Genomic DNA, 15,844 nt, shown 5'->3' on the forward strand with positions numbered 1-15,844 from the left:
AAACAAGGGTAAAAACATAACTTGCATCCACCTTTGGTGGCAGAGGTAATAAAACAAAAAAAAGTACAAAAAAGAGCAATAAATACTACAAAGGTTCAAATTTGGCCTGAAATTTTGCTTATAACTTTAACAAACTTACCATAAATGACTATAATTAACTTGGCATGAATGAAAGACTCAACACTACTTACATTAATGTTCACTTCCTAACTAATAGGATGAAGGGAAATTCTTTAATCACTCAAAATGAGATGCTCAGTTCACTTGATGTTGTTGATCAAAGTTATCGGTCACTTTGCAACATGAGATTCATCTTTCCCCCACTATTACATGCATATTTAAATTATTTACACAAGCCAAATAGATACAATCTTGACAGATAAGCATCACCCAACTGAATGTTTTTTTTTCTTTATAATACACCCTGGTGTTGGCTTAGTGGTTAGGGTGCCAGCTTAGGATCCTAGGATCCTGGGTTCGAATCCCGGTCGATCGCTGAATTAACGCCAGGGGGGTTGACTCAGCCTGTCATCCTTCCGAGGTCGGCTAATTGAGTACCAGTTCACTGGTAATTCCTTGCTTGTCGTAAAAGGTGACAAACAGGGTTGGCGGCAGGAAGGGCATCCGGCCGTAAAACATTGCTTCAAAAAGGGGACCAACAAAACCACCAACAACCACGGTGCCCGAAAAAGGCCAACCCCCGCTTTGCGGGGAAAAGTGGCCTCTAAAGGTGGTTTTTTTAAAAAGTTTTTTTTTTATAGAGGTTCATGGAAGAGCAAAGTGACTGTGGCTATGAACCGAATATGGCAGCAGGGAAACAGTTAGGCGCAATAAGCATATCCCACATGACAACAGGAGAGGGGAGGGGAAGAAGCACTGCAACCTTCAAGCAAGATGGTTAGGTTAGGAGGGGTTAATGGGAGGAATAAAGATTGTGGATAAGATGGGGGATGACAGGAGAGGGCAGTACACCACCTGTGTGAAACCATGGAGGGAAGATATTGTTAAAACAGCCTCTGGAAAGTGGTTACAATGATGAGAGAAGCGAGCCAATTACCTGTAAATTTCAATGACGACATTTTCTGTTTTTCTAATCTGTCTCATCAGGTACAGAGGTGTAATGCACTTACCTTTCAGCTTTCTAGTCTGGGTTCGATTTCCGAACCTACTATAAACTCAGATTGGTGTTTAGCAGGCAGGGTGTTGCATAACAAAACTCTGTACCTCATATGAATGATAAGCTAGGTATCCCATCTGCTAGCATTAGCTGGTTGACTTAAATATCCCACTGGAAGCATTTCAAGATTGGGGGCAGGGGAGGAGGGACAAAAAAACAACATTAAAAGAGCACTTTTACATTACAAAAAGGGTGCCTTTTCACCAAAAAAAAAGACGCATTTTCCCTGTGTTAAGTGCACCTCCACATTCCGAAAGAATAGTGACCTGTCACCATGAAAAAGGTACTCGTTCTATGATAGAACAAGAATGACAGCACTGTGGTCAAACCTGCAACATAATCCTGCAACAGGCCAATTGTGTAACGCACATTTAAAGCAATCTTAAAAGATGAACAGCACGATTGGGAAACACACATTTAATGCGATATTAAAATAAAATCGCACCCATGTCCGAATGAAGCAATGCAGTTTGGAAGTATGTTTGCAATTCATGCAAGTTACAGGACTTCCAGATGCTGACAACTTTAGAACCCTTTAGAATGCAATGGAATTACCCTTTAGAACTACACTTTAGAACCCTTTAGAATTAAACATGGTGAATTAGAAAGGTTCTTCTTCTTAAAGTTTGATAGATGGGTGGAAGGAAGAACATATTGAATATTGAAGCAGTTTCACCACTTAAAATTAACTCGACACCTCACCGTGCGTTCTGACGTAACGAGAACGTGCGTTCTGATGGGCTTGATAAAACGTCATCAATTATTCGACATATTATTAGATTTTTTTGGGGTCCCACATCGTGAATAACACTTGACCAAAACAAAGCCAACGGCTTTTGTAATTTGCATAATGTAACGCTTGATTAGGTAACATAACACTTGATTACCATGTGTTCTGATGTAATAGTTAGGTCCAGAACCTCGATTCCGTGACCATTTTCTGGCTAGTAAGGTTTGACGATTGATTTGACTTCTATGGACATTTTATAAAAAAATTAGCACCCATGTCCCTCCCAAAAATCCAGGCATTTTTTCCTATAGGCACAAATCCAAGATGGCCGTCGGCACCATCTTTAAAAATAAAGTTTTGAACAAAAGCACTTACAATCATATACAAATGCACTTTTTGGGGTAAGTCGACCATGAGGATTCCGAATCTGACATTGGTTTGACATAACAACATCATTTTGACCCAGGATTCCAAGATGGCCACCATCCGGTAGAGCGAAAACGTAACATAATGCAAACTACATTCATAGGGATCTCTTGCATTAAAGTAATTGATGAATGGATGAAAGTAACTAAACTCGCACTTCAAAAACAATTCTTTTAACGGCTGTAACGTGAACAGTTTTCAAATGAAACCACTGATGACATATCAACAGAAATCATTTTACACTTTTTGGCGATGGTTTGTAGAAAACTGACCACAACACAATTGAAACACATCAATAAGTTACCACGTCGGCTTTTGTGTAAACTGGTGAATCAATGAGATTGATAGGTGGTCAGTCTGAATAAGAGCATTCTGCCTCACTGTAGTCTGAATCATCAGATTCCGACGAATCCCCCCTGTTCTCAGCATCATCTCCTTCCTCCTCGTCATCTTCCCCACTCTCTTGGGCTGTCCCTGGTGCAGGTAGATGCGTCGGGAGGGCAGGTCGGGTGTGGCAGACAGGGCGACAGCGACCACCTACCAGCTCCCAGCCATGTCCGAGTGGCGAGGGGTGGTGCTTCAAGGAGGGATGGCGGGAAAGATACGCCAAATAGTTTGCACGGAGGTAGTGTTGACGTAGGCTATCTGCATCTGGAGGGAGACGGATGAATGCTTTGTTCTTCAGTGTCCTCCACCTCGCTGCGTAGGCCTCAGCCATGGTGCTACTCTTTTTGTCGCCATAGATGACATCTCGTGTGAACTGGAAGAGCTCCTCTAGAACCTCCTCCTCGAGGTCAAGGCTATCTCCGCACCGCGACAGCTGCCACCGGGCCACAGGGCTTTTCGTCACCCGGTCATACATCGACTTCTTACCCTTGCCGTATAAGCCTGAATTGGCATCACAGTCTGTCATACAGTGCAGCTGCACAATGCAGTCTGCCATCTCGTCAGTCACCAGGCCACGGCGGAAGACCAACTCCTGCTTCCTCTTTATATAGAGTAATCCGGGGAGCTGGTGCGAGTTGGCCGCTGCCGCGACATAGGCATCGGTGTCAGCGGCATCAATTACAACGGGGCCACTGCAGCCTGACTCACGGAGAACTGCGTACGTGGAGAAGAGGACAGTATCAGCCTCTGACTGGTTAAAGCTGTAGTTCTCCATTGGCTGCTGGGTTAACAAGTTGGTGCAGTGGGAGCCGACAGAGTAGACCATCTCAACATCAACACTCTGTGCACGGTCTGTCAGGTAGTTTCATATCAGTTTTTGCAGTCGTCCCTTGTTGCTCGTGCTACAATGCAATGTTTTGAATGCTTGGGCTGAAGGGAAGGAGTCGTTCAATTTCATGTAGGTGTTGGGGATATGTGCCTTACCCTGTACCCGTAGGTCTCGCTCGTCATCTTTAGTCGAGTATGTTGCGTCGTATGGGTCGTTCACACATATGATACGTTCAGCATCACCTTGGTGGGCAAGGATGATAGATGACACCTTATGGACGTAGTCCGACCACTTGTGCGCGATGCCATATTGCGTTTGCCGATCTTCTGCTGATGGAGTTGCCATCCTTCAAATCATGCCCATGTCGATGAGAGCGGTGTAGGGTTCCTGTAAAACTAAAGACTGCAGAGAGAGCCCCTGGATTAGCTTGCTCTATTGTGTCTTCCTGCATGAGCAGTTGGAGTTGAATAAGGCACCACACTCCTCGACAACACGATGTTCCAACAATTCCGTGAGGTCCACAAGCTGACTGACCTCGACCAAGTCGATCACTGCCTTGAGAGCGCTCCGCTCCATCTCAGCAACTCTTGCTTTGAGTTCACCTCCGGGCTTCTCCGTGTCTGGCATCTTGGCAAAAGTCAAGCGTTTGTTCAGAGGGACGGGTGCATGGAGGGAGGTATTCTTACTGAACACCCGCTCTTGCAAGAAGCTGGTCAACTTTTCCTCCCCCGCAGCACCGGCCGAGTTGAGGTCAGCGACGAGCTCATCAGTGGCAGACATGGCTGATTGTAGGGTGCAGAGGGTAGGTGACAATGGGTCGAATGGAAAGGAGTTGAACTCATGCATACATGCGACCAGGTCCTGCACGCACTGCTCATCTTCTCGCATTCGTTTTGGGCCGCATTCCATGTGCTTCCTTTTGGTTTCTCTTCGGTTGGCCAGGGCATTATGAGCCGCCCTGATCTGGGCCACATTGTTCACATTTCTGGAGTGCACCAGTCGCTGCTTCTCATTCTGGAGGATGGAGAGCCACCCAGACTTCATTTTACTCCCCTTGTTCATGGTACATTTGATCCACATATCCCAAGCCATGTTGGAGTAGGGGTTGCCGGTGATGGACTGAGTGAATTCAGTTCGAAGGAAGGCGACCTGATCATCAGGGAGAGCTGTTAGCATCGCCCAGAAGTCAGATAGCCACCTCCCGTACCTATTGTTGTCGTACGCTACCATCCACAGCAGCATGGTGCGTAGAGAGCTGAGGTACTCATCCCAGTTACAGATATGGACTGCGTGCACATTCTGCATGATCACATCCGTCATCGACAGGAAGTCCCTCCAGTAGTCTGCCACGTCACTGGTCTCTACATGGGTGAATAAATTGGTGACGAGGCTCTCGAGGCCAACATCCTCCTCCAGTGCCGCATGGGCAGCAGCGCGAGCTAATTGGGAGATACTTGTATCTCTCAGAATCTCAAGATTCTCCCTTGTATCATCAGCCAGGTGGGGCATGATCCTCTCCTGCATCAGCTAACTCTTGAGTGCCTCATACATGAGCCTCAAGCAACGCCGCCCCCTCTTGTAATGCTTGCCTTTCAGTGCACGATCGACAGAGCCCTCGGCAATAACTCCTACCGCCACGAGTACATCTCCCAGCTCACTCCCCTTGTAGCGCTTGTAGATAGCACTCATCATCACACACTGTGTATGAAAGGGACCTAGAAAGGGCACAATGTCACCGTATTTGTTTACGTTCTCGGCCTTGAGCAGGGTGATGAGGACGTACACTGGATGATCTCCCACTAAGAAAGCAAAGGGCATGCGCTTAGCGGCGATGATGGTAGACAGCCTGTCCATGATGGCATTCACAACTGACTTGTTTGGCGGCTGATTGTAAGACGTGTAAAAATATGCCTTGCTCTTGCCATGCTCCGTATTCAAGCCAGCATGAAACCCGTTGTAGGAAGGGATAGTCTGCTTAGCAGCATCAGGGCGGTCACCATTCATGTCCGCTCGAGCGAGGGCATGAATAATGCTCTGCTTGCACTGATGTTCTGTACTTGATGAGAATGTACTGGGCTTAGGGAGAATAGGTGGCTCACCGCATTTGATGGTCCTATATGGCATAACTCTCTGCAACTCAGACGCCTTCTCAGTCAATGACTGCATCATAGTCTTCGCGTCTTTTAAGCGTACTTGCTCGTCCTGGACGTTTGCTTTAGGCTTCGGTACAAGGCGTTCTAGACGCTGCAGAAACATCCAGTTACAGCGATGCGCAGTACCCCCTCCTGTCAAGGTGTCGTTGAGAAAGTCATCATTGTCAATGATACTGATGCTTGGTTCTCCCTCAGCAATCTCGTCATGACAGATCGAGCACTGCTCGAGGTGATGCATTGTCCAGAAGTCACGCAGGAGAAGCACGTTTGGGTAGCTGATCCCCATGCCCAGATTGTAGTAAGAATCAACAAGCTCCTTGCTGCGAGTCATCCCGTGAAGGGTGATGGTGGCATTGATGGAAGTAGCTGTTGGTCGCTTTGTGGTGTACTGTGTGATGAGAGAGGCAAGAGAGTGTGTGCTGGGAGACAGATCTACCCCCTTTTTCCCCCGCAAAGCAGATAGCAGCTGCACCATGAGAGGTGATACCTCTTCCTCCTCTTCTAGCTCTTCGACTCTCGGCGGCCAGGGGATGTGTTTGATTGACTGGACGTCATCCCTGAGCCGCTCGGCCACGTTGCGCACCAGGTGCTCACTGCTGACACCGATGGAGAGCGCTGCTTCCACATATAAACCACCCCCGGACGTATCATAGACTAGGTCGCTCTGGTTCCTCTGAGGGCGGGTGTGGAAGCCGATCTTGCCCTCAAACTCCCGGGTTAGGATATCTTTGATAAAGGAAGACTTGACGCTGGATGTTGGGAAGCCATACCGAGAAATGATAGAACTGTAGTCTTTGAGGAGGCTCTGCAGTGACCTTAGCTCATGTTCCTCAAAGATAACTGTTCTGATGTGGTCAAAGAAGATAGTCTGAGCTTCACGGAGATTGACATTGTGCATGCGTGGGAGTTTGTCATCTTCACTCATTTTCTGGTAACAATGCACATATTTCAACCAGCATTTGTTGTGATATCGGATCTCAATCGCGTAGGGCTGATCAGCTGCACAATCGATCAAACAGTTGATTCTATCTCGCATGCTCTGATCTTCCAGGACCACCGTGTGGCTCTTGAAAGCCGCCCATGCATGATCGTACAAAATTAGGGACAGCTTTGTTTCTGGGTGCTTGGGCGACTCCGGTTTACAGCACCAGACACATTTTGTTTTTTCATGTATCAGCCCTTGAACGCTCAATCGCAGCCGCTTTGCAGGTGAAGCAGCAGCTGGTGGCAAAGCCTCATACGTAGATGAAGACTGAGCTTGGCATTCCTCGACCTCTCGTTTTATCTGCCTTGTCTTGGCCTGTTCTAGTTTCTTGACATTCCATAAGGTCAACCTACATGAATTATGGACACATTGTCCGCTGGGACCATTATCCCAATCGACTGTTGCATGGACGTCTCCGAACTTGTCAAGACCGCTCCATAACAGGGTCTTCTTCTTGAGATTTTCCCAATTCTCGGCGGAGGTAATGGCATCAGTGATTTGTTTGGAAAATGGAATGGAACGGTGGTCATTGGCATAAGCTTTCTTCTCAATTCAAATGACAAACAGCTGAAACCTAAAACATAGAAATACATGAAATTAACCCTCACACACTCACACTCACACACACACACACACACACACACACACACACACACAGAAAAAAAAATTCTCTAGTCATAGCCTCAATTTCATGACTATTCTAGATGCAGGCAAAATAATGTTTATTCATGTGCTCCTTTTCAAAAGTTGCGTTTTTGCTCGACCAGATGACGGCCATCTTGGATTCCTAGGTCAAAAGGATGTTGTAACGTCAAACTAATGTCAAATTCGGGATCCTCGTGGTCGACTTACCCCAAAAAGCGCATTTCTAAATAATTATTTGTGCTTTTATTCAAAACTTTATTTTTAAAGATGGCGCCGGTGGCCATCTTGGATTAGGGCCTTTAGGGGAAAATGCCGGGATTTTTGGGAGGGACATGGGTGCTAATTTTTTTATATAAGGTCCATAGAAGTCAAATCAATCGTCAAACTTTACTAGCCAGAAAATGGTAACGGAATCGAGGTTCTGGACCTAACTATAACATGCGTTCTGACGGGCTTGATTAACCCTTACTGTTATTCAACACAAGATTAGATTTTTCGGGGTCCCTCATCATAAATAACACTCGACCAAAACAAAGCCAATGTAAATCGGATGCAACAAACCAGGGCAATGTATGAGCAGTAGAGGCCTACAGGCCTAATGCGTTCGGCCCACCAAAAAACCAAGATGGCGGCCATATCATTTTATCTCGGTGCTATGATGGTGGAGTCCAGCGACAGCTGTGAATGTGGGTCCGGCAGTTGTCCAACCAATGGGTGCACATTTCAAAAATAAACCCCAAACAACAACACGAAGCTCTTGTAGACCTTCGACTTGTCACGGGGTAAAAAAAAAAAAAAACTACTTTATCTTGTATAAAGAGTGCCTTTCTCTGCTCTAGCTACTTCTTTGAGAATTTTGTATATCTCTTTTTAATCGCTGTTCCTTACCACCCTCATCCTAACCACCTTACCACCCTCACCACCCCCATCCACCCTCCCCTTCCACGTTGTCTCTTTTGGGTGAGGGTAAAAAAAAATTGGGGGACTTTTCCCCTGCCTGCCCCCCACCCCTCACCCCCACTTCTGATGCCCTTGCCCACTGACTTTCACGCGAAGAGTATACTTGTTATTTCTGGCTCCCTGGCCAAATTCGAAATTCCTGCCATCTTCAATCAAAGCATGTTCGTGAAAGGCTTCGACCAAAAACTTTCTCCAACTGACCCCACAATGTGGGAATAATAGGAGCTAATAAATAATAGTAAATGTATTAGTCTCTTTTGTTCTCACTTAACAAAAGCTTGATTTTCAACAAGTAAAAGAAGCAGGAAATATGATTATCGGTCACAATTATCAACACTGTAAATGTCAAATTCCCTAAAATATGTCTGCCTTTTATAAGCAAAAGTCAAGTTTGTTTGATATGGACAAAAATAAAATAAAGAGAAAAATTCTGCTGAAGTAAAGTGGAGAGAGAAACAAGGGAAAACATGTGCAGATAAAATATGACACGTATTTGATCTCATTATTGGTTTTTGAAGCAGTATCATTTCAAAACACCACGTGACCACTGACATTACATACGTCGTTACAGGAGACTCCCAAAGCCATTGTTGTTTGGATGAAAAGGGAAAATGTTGCTGCTCAGCATCATAAGAATTTGCATCTTGTGGTACACCGATCTTGGACACTGGAGTCTCGAACACGCTTCTTGGAATCGAAAATGGAACAAAAGGACTCTGTGGGAGGTAAAATTAATGCTGGGCACATTTCATTTCGAAACAGTCCTTGTGTTTGTGGTTCAGTGCGTTTTTGTATAATGAGGAATCTTACACATTCTGAAGTTCGTAACATTTGTGGCTTTATGTAATTAGCTAAGATATATTGGGACCAAACTTTGCAAGGTGCAAGCAATTGAGGCATGTCATTATTTTTTTTTCTTCTCAAGTCCTTTCATCTGGCAATAAAATTTCTGTTTTGGAGGATATGTTGGCACTTATTATTCATCATCATACAAATGCATAACAAAAATATGGCTCCAATAGCACAAAGCTTCACATATAATCAAAAACAATCATTGATCACCACATTCTCCACAGGCTGTTGCACAGCAGGATTCCATGGGGACGCTTGAAAGGTTGGCTGATGTTTTTTCAAAAAATCTTTTCTCGGACCCCACTCTGTGACTGGAGAAATCTGTAAACATCATACCGACAGAACTCTGGCAGGAAATGCTTTCCAGAAAGCTCTTTCACGTCTTCAGCACAAACCCAACTCATCGTCTGTCAAGATTCAATCTTCCTAATGAATGCATCTTTTACAAGGAAACAAGTATAAATTTCGTCCACTAGTCGCATCATCAGTGTGGTGTTGCCATGCCAATGTTGCAGTATCTACCTTAGATTTGGGCAGGAATTTAATCCAAGGAGCATTAAAAGGTTCGAGGAATGGGATATTTATTGGCACCCAGGAGCCATGAATTTTTGCTCATTAAAAACCCAAACGTATGCTTGTTATAATGCCAATAGTTACATCAATATGAGATTGTTTGTTATTTAAGAATGAATGAATGAATGAATGATCGTTTTAAGGCCATTTTCCCCGCTAGAGTGGGGGTTAGCCTTGCGGGCCCCATGACAATCATGGTTCCCTGTTTGAGGCAATGTTTTTATGGCCGGATGCCCTTCCTGACACCAATCCTTGGTCGCCTCTTACGATGCGCAGGGATACGGTGTACCTATTCTAAATCGGGGTTCACACCGTGATCATTCATCCCAGCAAGCTGGTACTCAATTTGCCGACCTCGGAAGGATGCCTGGCTGAGTCAACCCCCCTGGCGTTAATTCAGCGATCGACCAGGATTCGAACCAAGGATCCTAGGATCACAAGCCGGCACCCTAACCGCTAGGCCAACACCAGGCTATTTAAGAATAGAATCCTGAATTTTACAATGGCATACAATTAAGGATTTTACTAAAACTGAGCAAAGAGGTGTCATGAAATCTTTCAGCAAAAAGAATGGTGGCTCTGAATAAATCCATCAATGCATGGTTACCATGTGTATGGTGAAGTTGGGTCTGCATATTCTACAGTGGTCAAATGGGCAGGTGACTTTGAGCATGGATATTTAGCCATTTTAAATGACCCCAGGTCAGGATAGCTGGCAGGTATGACCGACCCACAAACGGTTGCCAAAGTCAAAGAAAGCATCAATCATGGGGGATCACAGCATCGAATTTGCCAAATAATTGTTAAGAAAATGAGAATCTCTGCCTTTTGCTTCAGCCACCAAAAGTGGCTGGAGATTATGTTTTCACCCCTGTTTGTCTGTCTGTTAGCACAATATCCCAAAAGGTTGTGGACGGATTTGGACGAAACTTGGTGAACAAGTTGGGTGTATGACAAGGACGAATTGATTAGATTTTGGTGAAAGTCCGGATCCGGATACAAGAATTCTTGAAGCGATTCTTCAAAATTGAGTGACAGGGCTAAAAACTATATTTAGCTTGATATCTCAAAAAGTTATGGACACATTCGGAGGAAACTAGGTGGAAGAGTTGGCTACGTAACAAGAACAGCATATTAGATTTTGGTTAAGGTCCGGATCCAGATCCGGCCTTTCAGTGTGTTACAAAACGTAAACTGTTCAGCCTGATGGAGGTTTGCGCTCTAGTCAGGTTCACGATGTTAACAAATATAATTTCGTTCAAAATTTTGGTAGATTAGCAAAACTATACATTTTTGGAATATTCAGAGCATGAGGAATCCAAAAATTAATGTTTACATTTGCGTAGACACCTTTGCGAAAATGACACTCAGGACAGTGATGAAGATAGTCAGGTTCACTATGTTAACAAATATAATTTCTTTCAAAATTTTGGGAGATTAGCAAACCTGTACATTTTTGGAGTCATCAGAGCATGGAGAATCCGAAAATCAATGTTGGCATTTGCACAGACACCTGCATGGTCGCCATTTTGGATTTTGAAAATGGCTACCATAAAATACATATTTTGCGCTATCTCGGCTTCTAGTCAACCTAGAGACTTAATTAAATATGCTAATCCTATGTTTTCTGGGTCAAGGAATCCAATAAAGGCCTCAAAATAGTGCTCAGGATTATAGAAAAGCAACAAACAAAGGTAATTGAAAACCATTGTCTTTATATTTGTGATATAACTGTATTACATAATACATGATATTGCAAGTCCTTTGAAGTTATAGGTTGTTATAGGAAGTTATAGGTAGTATCAGATTGAACTATAAGTCCTATACACAGGATCTACGAGGTCTATACCGTTCAGGAATATGCTTTTACAGATCTTCATCACTGTCTTGAGTGTCATTTTCGCAAAGGTGTCTACGCAAATGCCAACATTAATTTTTGGATTCCTCATGCTCTGAAAATTCCAAAAATGTATAGTTTTGCTAATCTACCAAAATTTTGAACGAAAAAACATAGTGAACCTGACTACTGTGCCGAGTGCCGTTGTAGTATTGTCATGTTTTCCTTTTATCAATTGGAACAATCAATGATGTAATTATGACAAGGGAATATTACAACAGCCTCATGTAAAAATTTATGCAGAAAATGAAGGACAAATGCCAAGGGATGTTGACCAAAGATGGGCTCCTTTTTCACAGCAATGTGCCTGTGGATGAGGCCTGTATTGTGCAGACCAACATTCGTGAATGTGGCTTAACACAGGAAAAATTACCCCCTCATCCTCCCAGCCCTCTCCCTTCCTCAGATCTCCCGATGTCCCTGTTCTCTACTGTTGTTGTGCTGGTGTGCTTCCCTCTCTCTCTCCCAATATTGTCTCCCGCTCCCTTTATTATATGTTATGTGTTTTATGTGCTTCCCAAACAGTTTATGTTTTTAGCTCACCTGGATCGAAGTTCAGGGGAGCTTATGCGATGGCGTGTCGTCCGTCCATCTGTCTGTCTGTCCGTAAACACTTGAAACTTCTTCTCCGAAACCGCTGATGGGATTGCGACCATATTTGGCACAAATGACATTTGTTGTGTTGTGACTAAAGTTTGTTGACGGCATCAAAAAAAATTGGGGTTTAAAGGAGTCTACCAGGGGTCAAAATGGATCCAGGTTTGACCCCCCAAAATAGGAATTTGCTTTTTCCTCTGAAAGTACACACACTATTTCGATGAAACTTTTAACATAACCTTCATCACCCGTGGTGTACCAAAATTTGTTCACGGCATTTAAAAAAAAAAATCTGCCCCTTTTGGGGTTAACAGGGTGGTTGCCCACCAAAATCGATGTTTGCTTTCTTCTCAGAAACTACACATGCAATTCCGATGAAACTCAACCACAACCTTCATCAACCATGATGTACCAACGTTTGTTCACGGCATTAAAAAAAATCTGCCCCTTTGGGGATCTACGCGGGGGGGGGGGGGGAGGTTGCCCCCCAAAATAGGTATTTGCTTTCTTCTCAGAAAATACACATGCAATTCTGATGGAACATGACCACAACCTTAATCACCTGTATTGTACCAATGTTTGTTCCTGGCATTTAAAAAAAATCGGGGTCTATGGTGATCTATGGGAGGGAGGGGGGTGGGGGAGCCTTGTCCCACAAAATATGTATTTTTGTTTGTTTGCTTGAAGTCTTATGATTATGTTAGTACGAGTCTACATGCTGCCCTTTCTTCTAGCAACCATTGAAATTGGTTTAAAATACCTTTAGTCAGTTAGTATACTGCTTATTCTACCAGATGAGTGCCAGGGGTATTTCCCCTATGCTTTGTGTTCAATGTTAGCTTTTACACGAGCCTCAATCCTGTATAAAAAAAACGAAAAAAAAACAAAACTAGTACCGACAACCAAAGCAATTAAGGGGAAAATTGAGTAATATTTGTAAGTCGTGTAATGAGACAAACTGTCTAATAAGGTTATAAAGCACAGTCTGATGTTGTTCCAGAGGGAGATGCATTTTTGCTAAAAAGAGCATTTGAAAAATCCTAACGATTATTATTTACTAGTACACAAGGAATGCAAGAGAGATTAAATAAATGTTTTGGTTTTTTTAACATGCCACAAAGTAAAGTTTCCAATGTTAAGTAATGAAAAGTAAATTCGTTTTATGTTCTTCACAACAAACTGCTGTAAAAGATGAATGTTATAGTAGATTATAATTGTCAACATTCTTACAGTTGGATTGAAGCAGGCACCGTTTGGTGTTAACATAATTGTTTCCGTTCGAGTCTTGCACGATGTATCCCTCCAGCTTCCTTTGCTTTCGCTGAAAGAAAGATTAAAAGTACCAGAAAGTTAATAGAACACAACACCCCATGCAGTGCTCAATTTTAAGGGTAAACTTCAAATTTAATAAAATAGTAATTTTATACATTAATAAAATGCAAAAGTTTAGTGTTATTGCAGCAGTGTTAATGTGTTATACACCACACTCTGGGACATGTCTACACACTGCAAAACTGGAGGTTCTTGGAAGTATTTAAAACGTGATTTGTGTTTTACAGTGTTCAAGTATAAAATTCAATTTTAATAAAATAAAGATTGTAAAAGGCATATAAAGAAATTAATACTGGGTTTTACCACCGTTTTACCCAGTGGCTATTACATCAGCCAATCTAACACGTTCCATTAGCTATTTGTGCCTGTTGTTTGTGTCCTTTATACCGTCTTTAAAAACTAAGTTTCCTGGTTGGAATGTGTTACGGCCTGAAGCACACCAAACCAAGCCTTCAATCACAGTCTTTATTAATAGATTATCACACGAAAAATCTCTTCCTACACATAAAACAAAGAAGGGAGAAGAGAGGGAAAAACCCGAATAGGCCAGTCAAGAGTAGGCAGGTCCAAGAGTAGGCAGGTCCAAGAGTAGGCCGGTCCAAGAGTAGGCCGGTCCAAGAGTAGGCCGGTCCAAGAGTAGGCACAACAGTAGGCCCCGGGGCAGGCCCCGTAGTAGGCCCCAAGGCAGGCCCAACAGTAGGCCCCAGGGCAGGCCCAGTGGTAGGCCCCAGGGCAGGCCCAGTGGTAGGCCCCAGTGCAGGCCCAGCACGAGAGGGTAGGAGTAGGCAAGTCCACAAGTAGGCCCCAAGGCGGGCCTAGGGGTAGGCCCCAGTGCAGGCCCAGCACGAGAGGGTAGGAGTAGGCAAGTCCACGAGTAGGCCCCCAGGGCGGGCCTAGTGGTAGGCCCCAGTGCAGGCCCAGCACGAGAGGGTAGGAGTAGGCAAGTCCACGAGTAGGCCCCAAGGCAGGCCCAGTGGTAGGCCCCAGTGCAGGCCCCGCACGAGAGGGTAGGAGTAGGCAACAAGAGTTCAATCAACGTCACCCTTCCGGTAGAGAGATTGCAGCTGGACACTCTACAACCCCCGAAAAGCACTCTGCCATAAGCCCTCTCCCAAAATGGCCACTCACTCCTCTGAATCACCTTCCTGGCCACTCCCCTGCCCCACAGCCAATCATAGGCTTTATACCCATGGACCAAACCACTTGGTCTAACTCACAGGGGGGTGTGGGGGAAGGAAGAAGAAAAAGGTCCCAAACCGTAACACCTCCCCCCCTTAAAGAAGAAAACTTTACCCCAAGAAAAGTTTTCTTTTGCAAAGACAGGATAAACAGTGCAAGCATAAACTTAACCCAGCATAAAAAGTGCAATAAACAAACAGCAATCTCTCCTTGTGACATTTACAGGCATCATAGCTCATGCAGGGGCACGAAGAAAAAAAAAACATCTCTTAAGCTCGAGATAGAGCATCTGCAATGACATTATCTCGACCCGAAATATGTACAATTTTCAAGGGGTACGGCTGTACTAAAAGCCCCCATCGGAAAAGGCGTTGATTCGTCATCTTGAACTTTTCCAGAAAAACCAGAGGATTGTGATCAGTTTATACGGTAACATCGCTTGAGCCATTTGTAACATATATTTCAAAATGCTGCAGAGCCAAAATCAGACGCAAGGCCTCTTTCTCGATAGTAGAGTAATTCTTTTGATGTTTGTTCAGCTTTTTGGAAAAGTAACTTACTGGCTTTTCAATACGTGACGCATCATCCTGAAAGAGTACAGCTCCCACACCAACATCGCTTGCGTCTATAGCTAGTTTGAATACAACAACAACAACATGCATTTTTAAAGGCCATTTTCCTTGCTAGAGCGGGGGTTAGCCTTGCGGTCCCCATGACAATCTTCTCCATTTTGCCCTATTTTCTGCATCTCTCCTTGTTAACCCCCTTGCCCGCATTTCTTCTTCCACCATCTTTAGCCAAGTCTTTCTCAGTCTTCCCCGTCTTCTACTTCCTTCTACATTCATTTCCATCACTCTTCTCAACCAGTCACTTTCATCCTTCCTCGACACATGACCAAACCATCTCAACCTGTTCCTCTTCACAGCATCAATCACAGGCTCTATTCCCATCATCTTTCGCAATTCATCATTTGTCTTCCTCTCTCTCAACGATACTCCGCACATCCGTCGAACCATTCGCATTTCCACCCTTTCCAACCTTCGTTGCTGCTCTATGTTCATTACCCATGTCTCGCTCCCATAAATCATAACACTTCTCACACATGCAGCATACACCGTTCCC

The 15,844-nt window shown here is 44.2% G+C and overlaps 1 protein-coding gene across 1 annotated transcript in view; it reads right to left on the reverse strand.

Moving 5' to 3' along the window:
- The window catches only part of LOC137419458 (uncharacterized), an 81,501-nt gene that overhangs the window by 30,774 nt on the left and 34,883 nt on the right, over nucleotides 1-15,844 (reverse strand). Inside the window, exons 6-8 of the mRNA XM_068105503.2 lie at nucleotides 13,442-13,532; nucleotides 9,355-9,465; nucleotides 8,854-9,008 (exon numbers count right to left, since the gene is read on the reverse strand). Coding sequence (XP_067961604.1) covers nucleotides 8,854-9,008; nucleotides 9,355-9,465; nucleotides 13,442-13,532 — 357 coding nt within the window. The remainder of the gene's footprint in view (nucleotides 1-8,853; nucleotides 9,009-9,354; nucleotides 9,466-13,441; nucleotides 13,533-15,844) is intronic.

Source organism: Myxine glutinosa, chromosome 1, assembly GCF_964187855.1.
Source record: "Myxine glutinosa chromosome 1, kmMyxGlut1.1, whole genome shotgun sequence".
NCBI classification, from domain to species: domain Eukaryota; kingdom Metazoa; phylum Chordata; class Myxini; order Myxiniformes; family Myxinidae; genus Myxine; species Myxine glutinosa.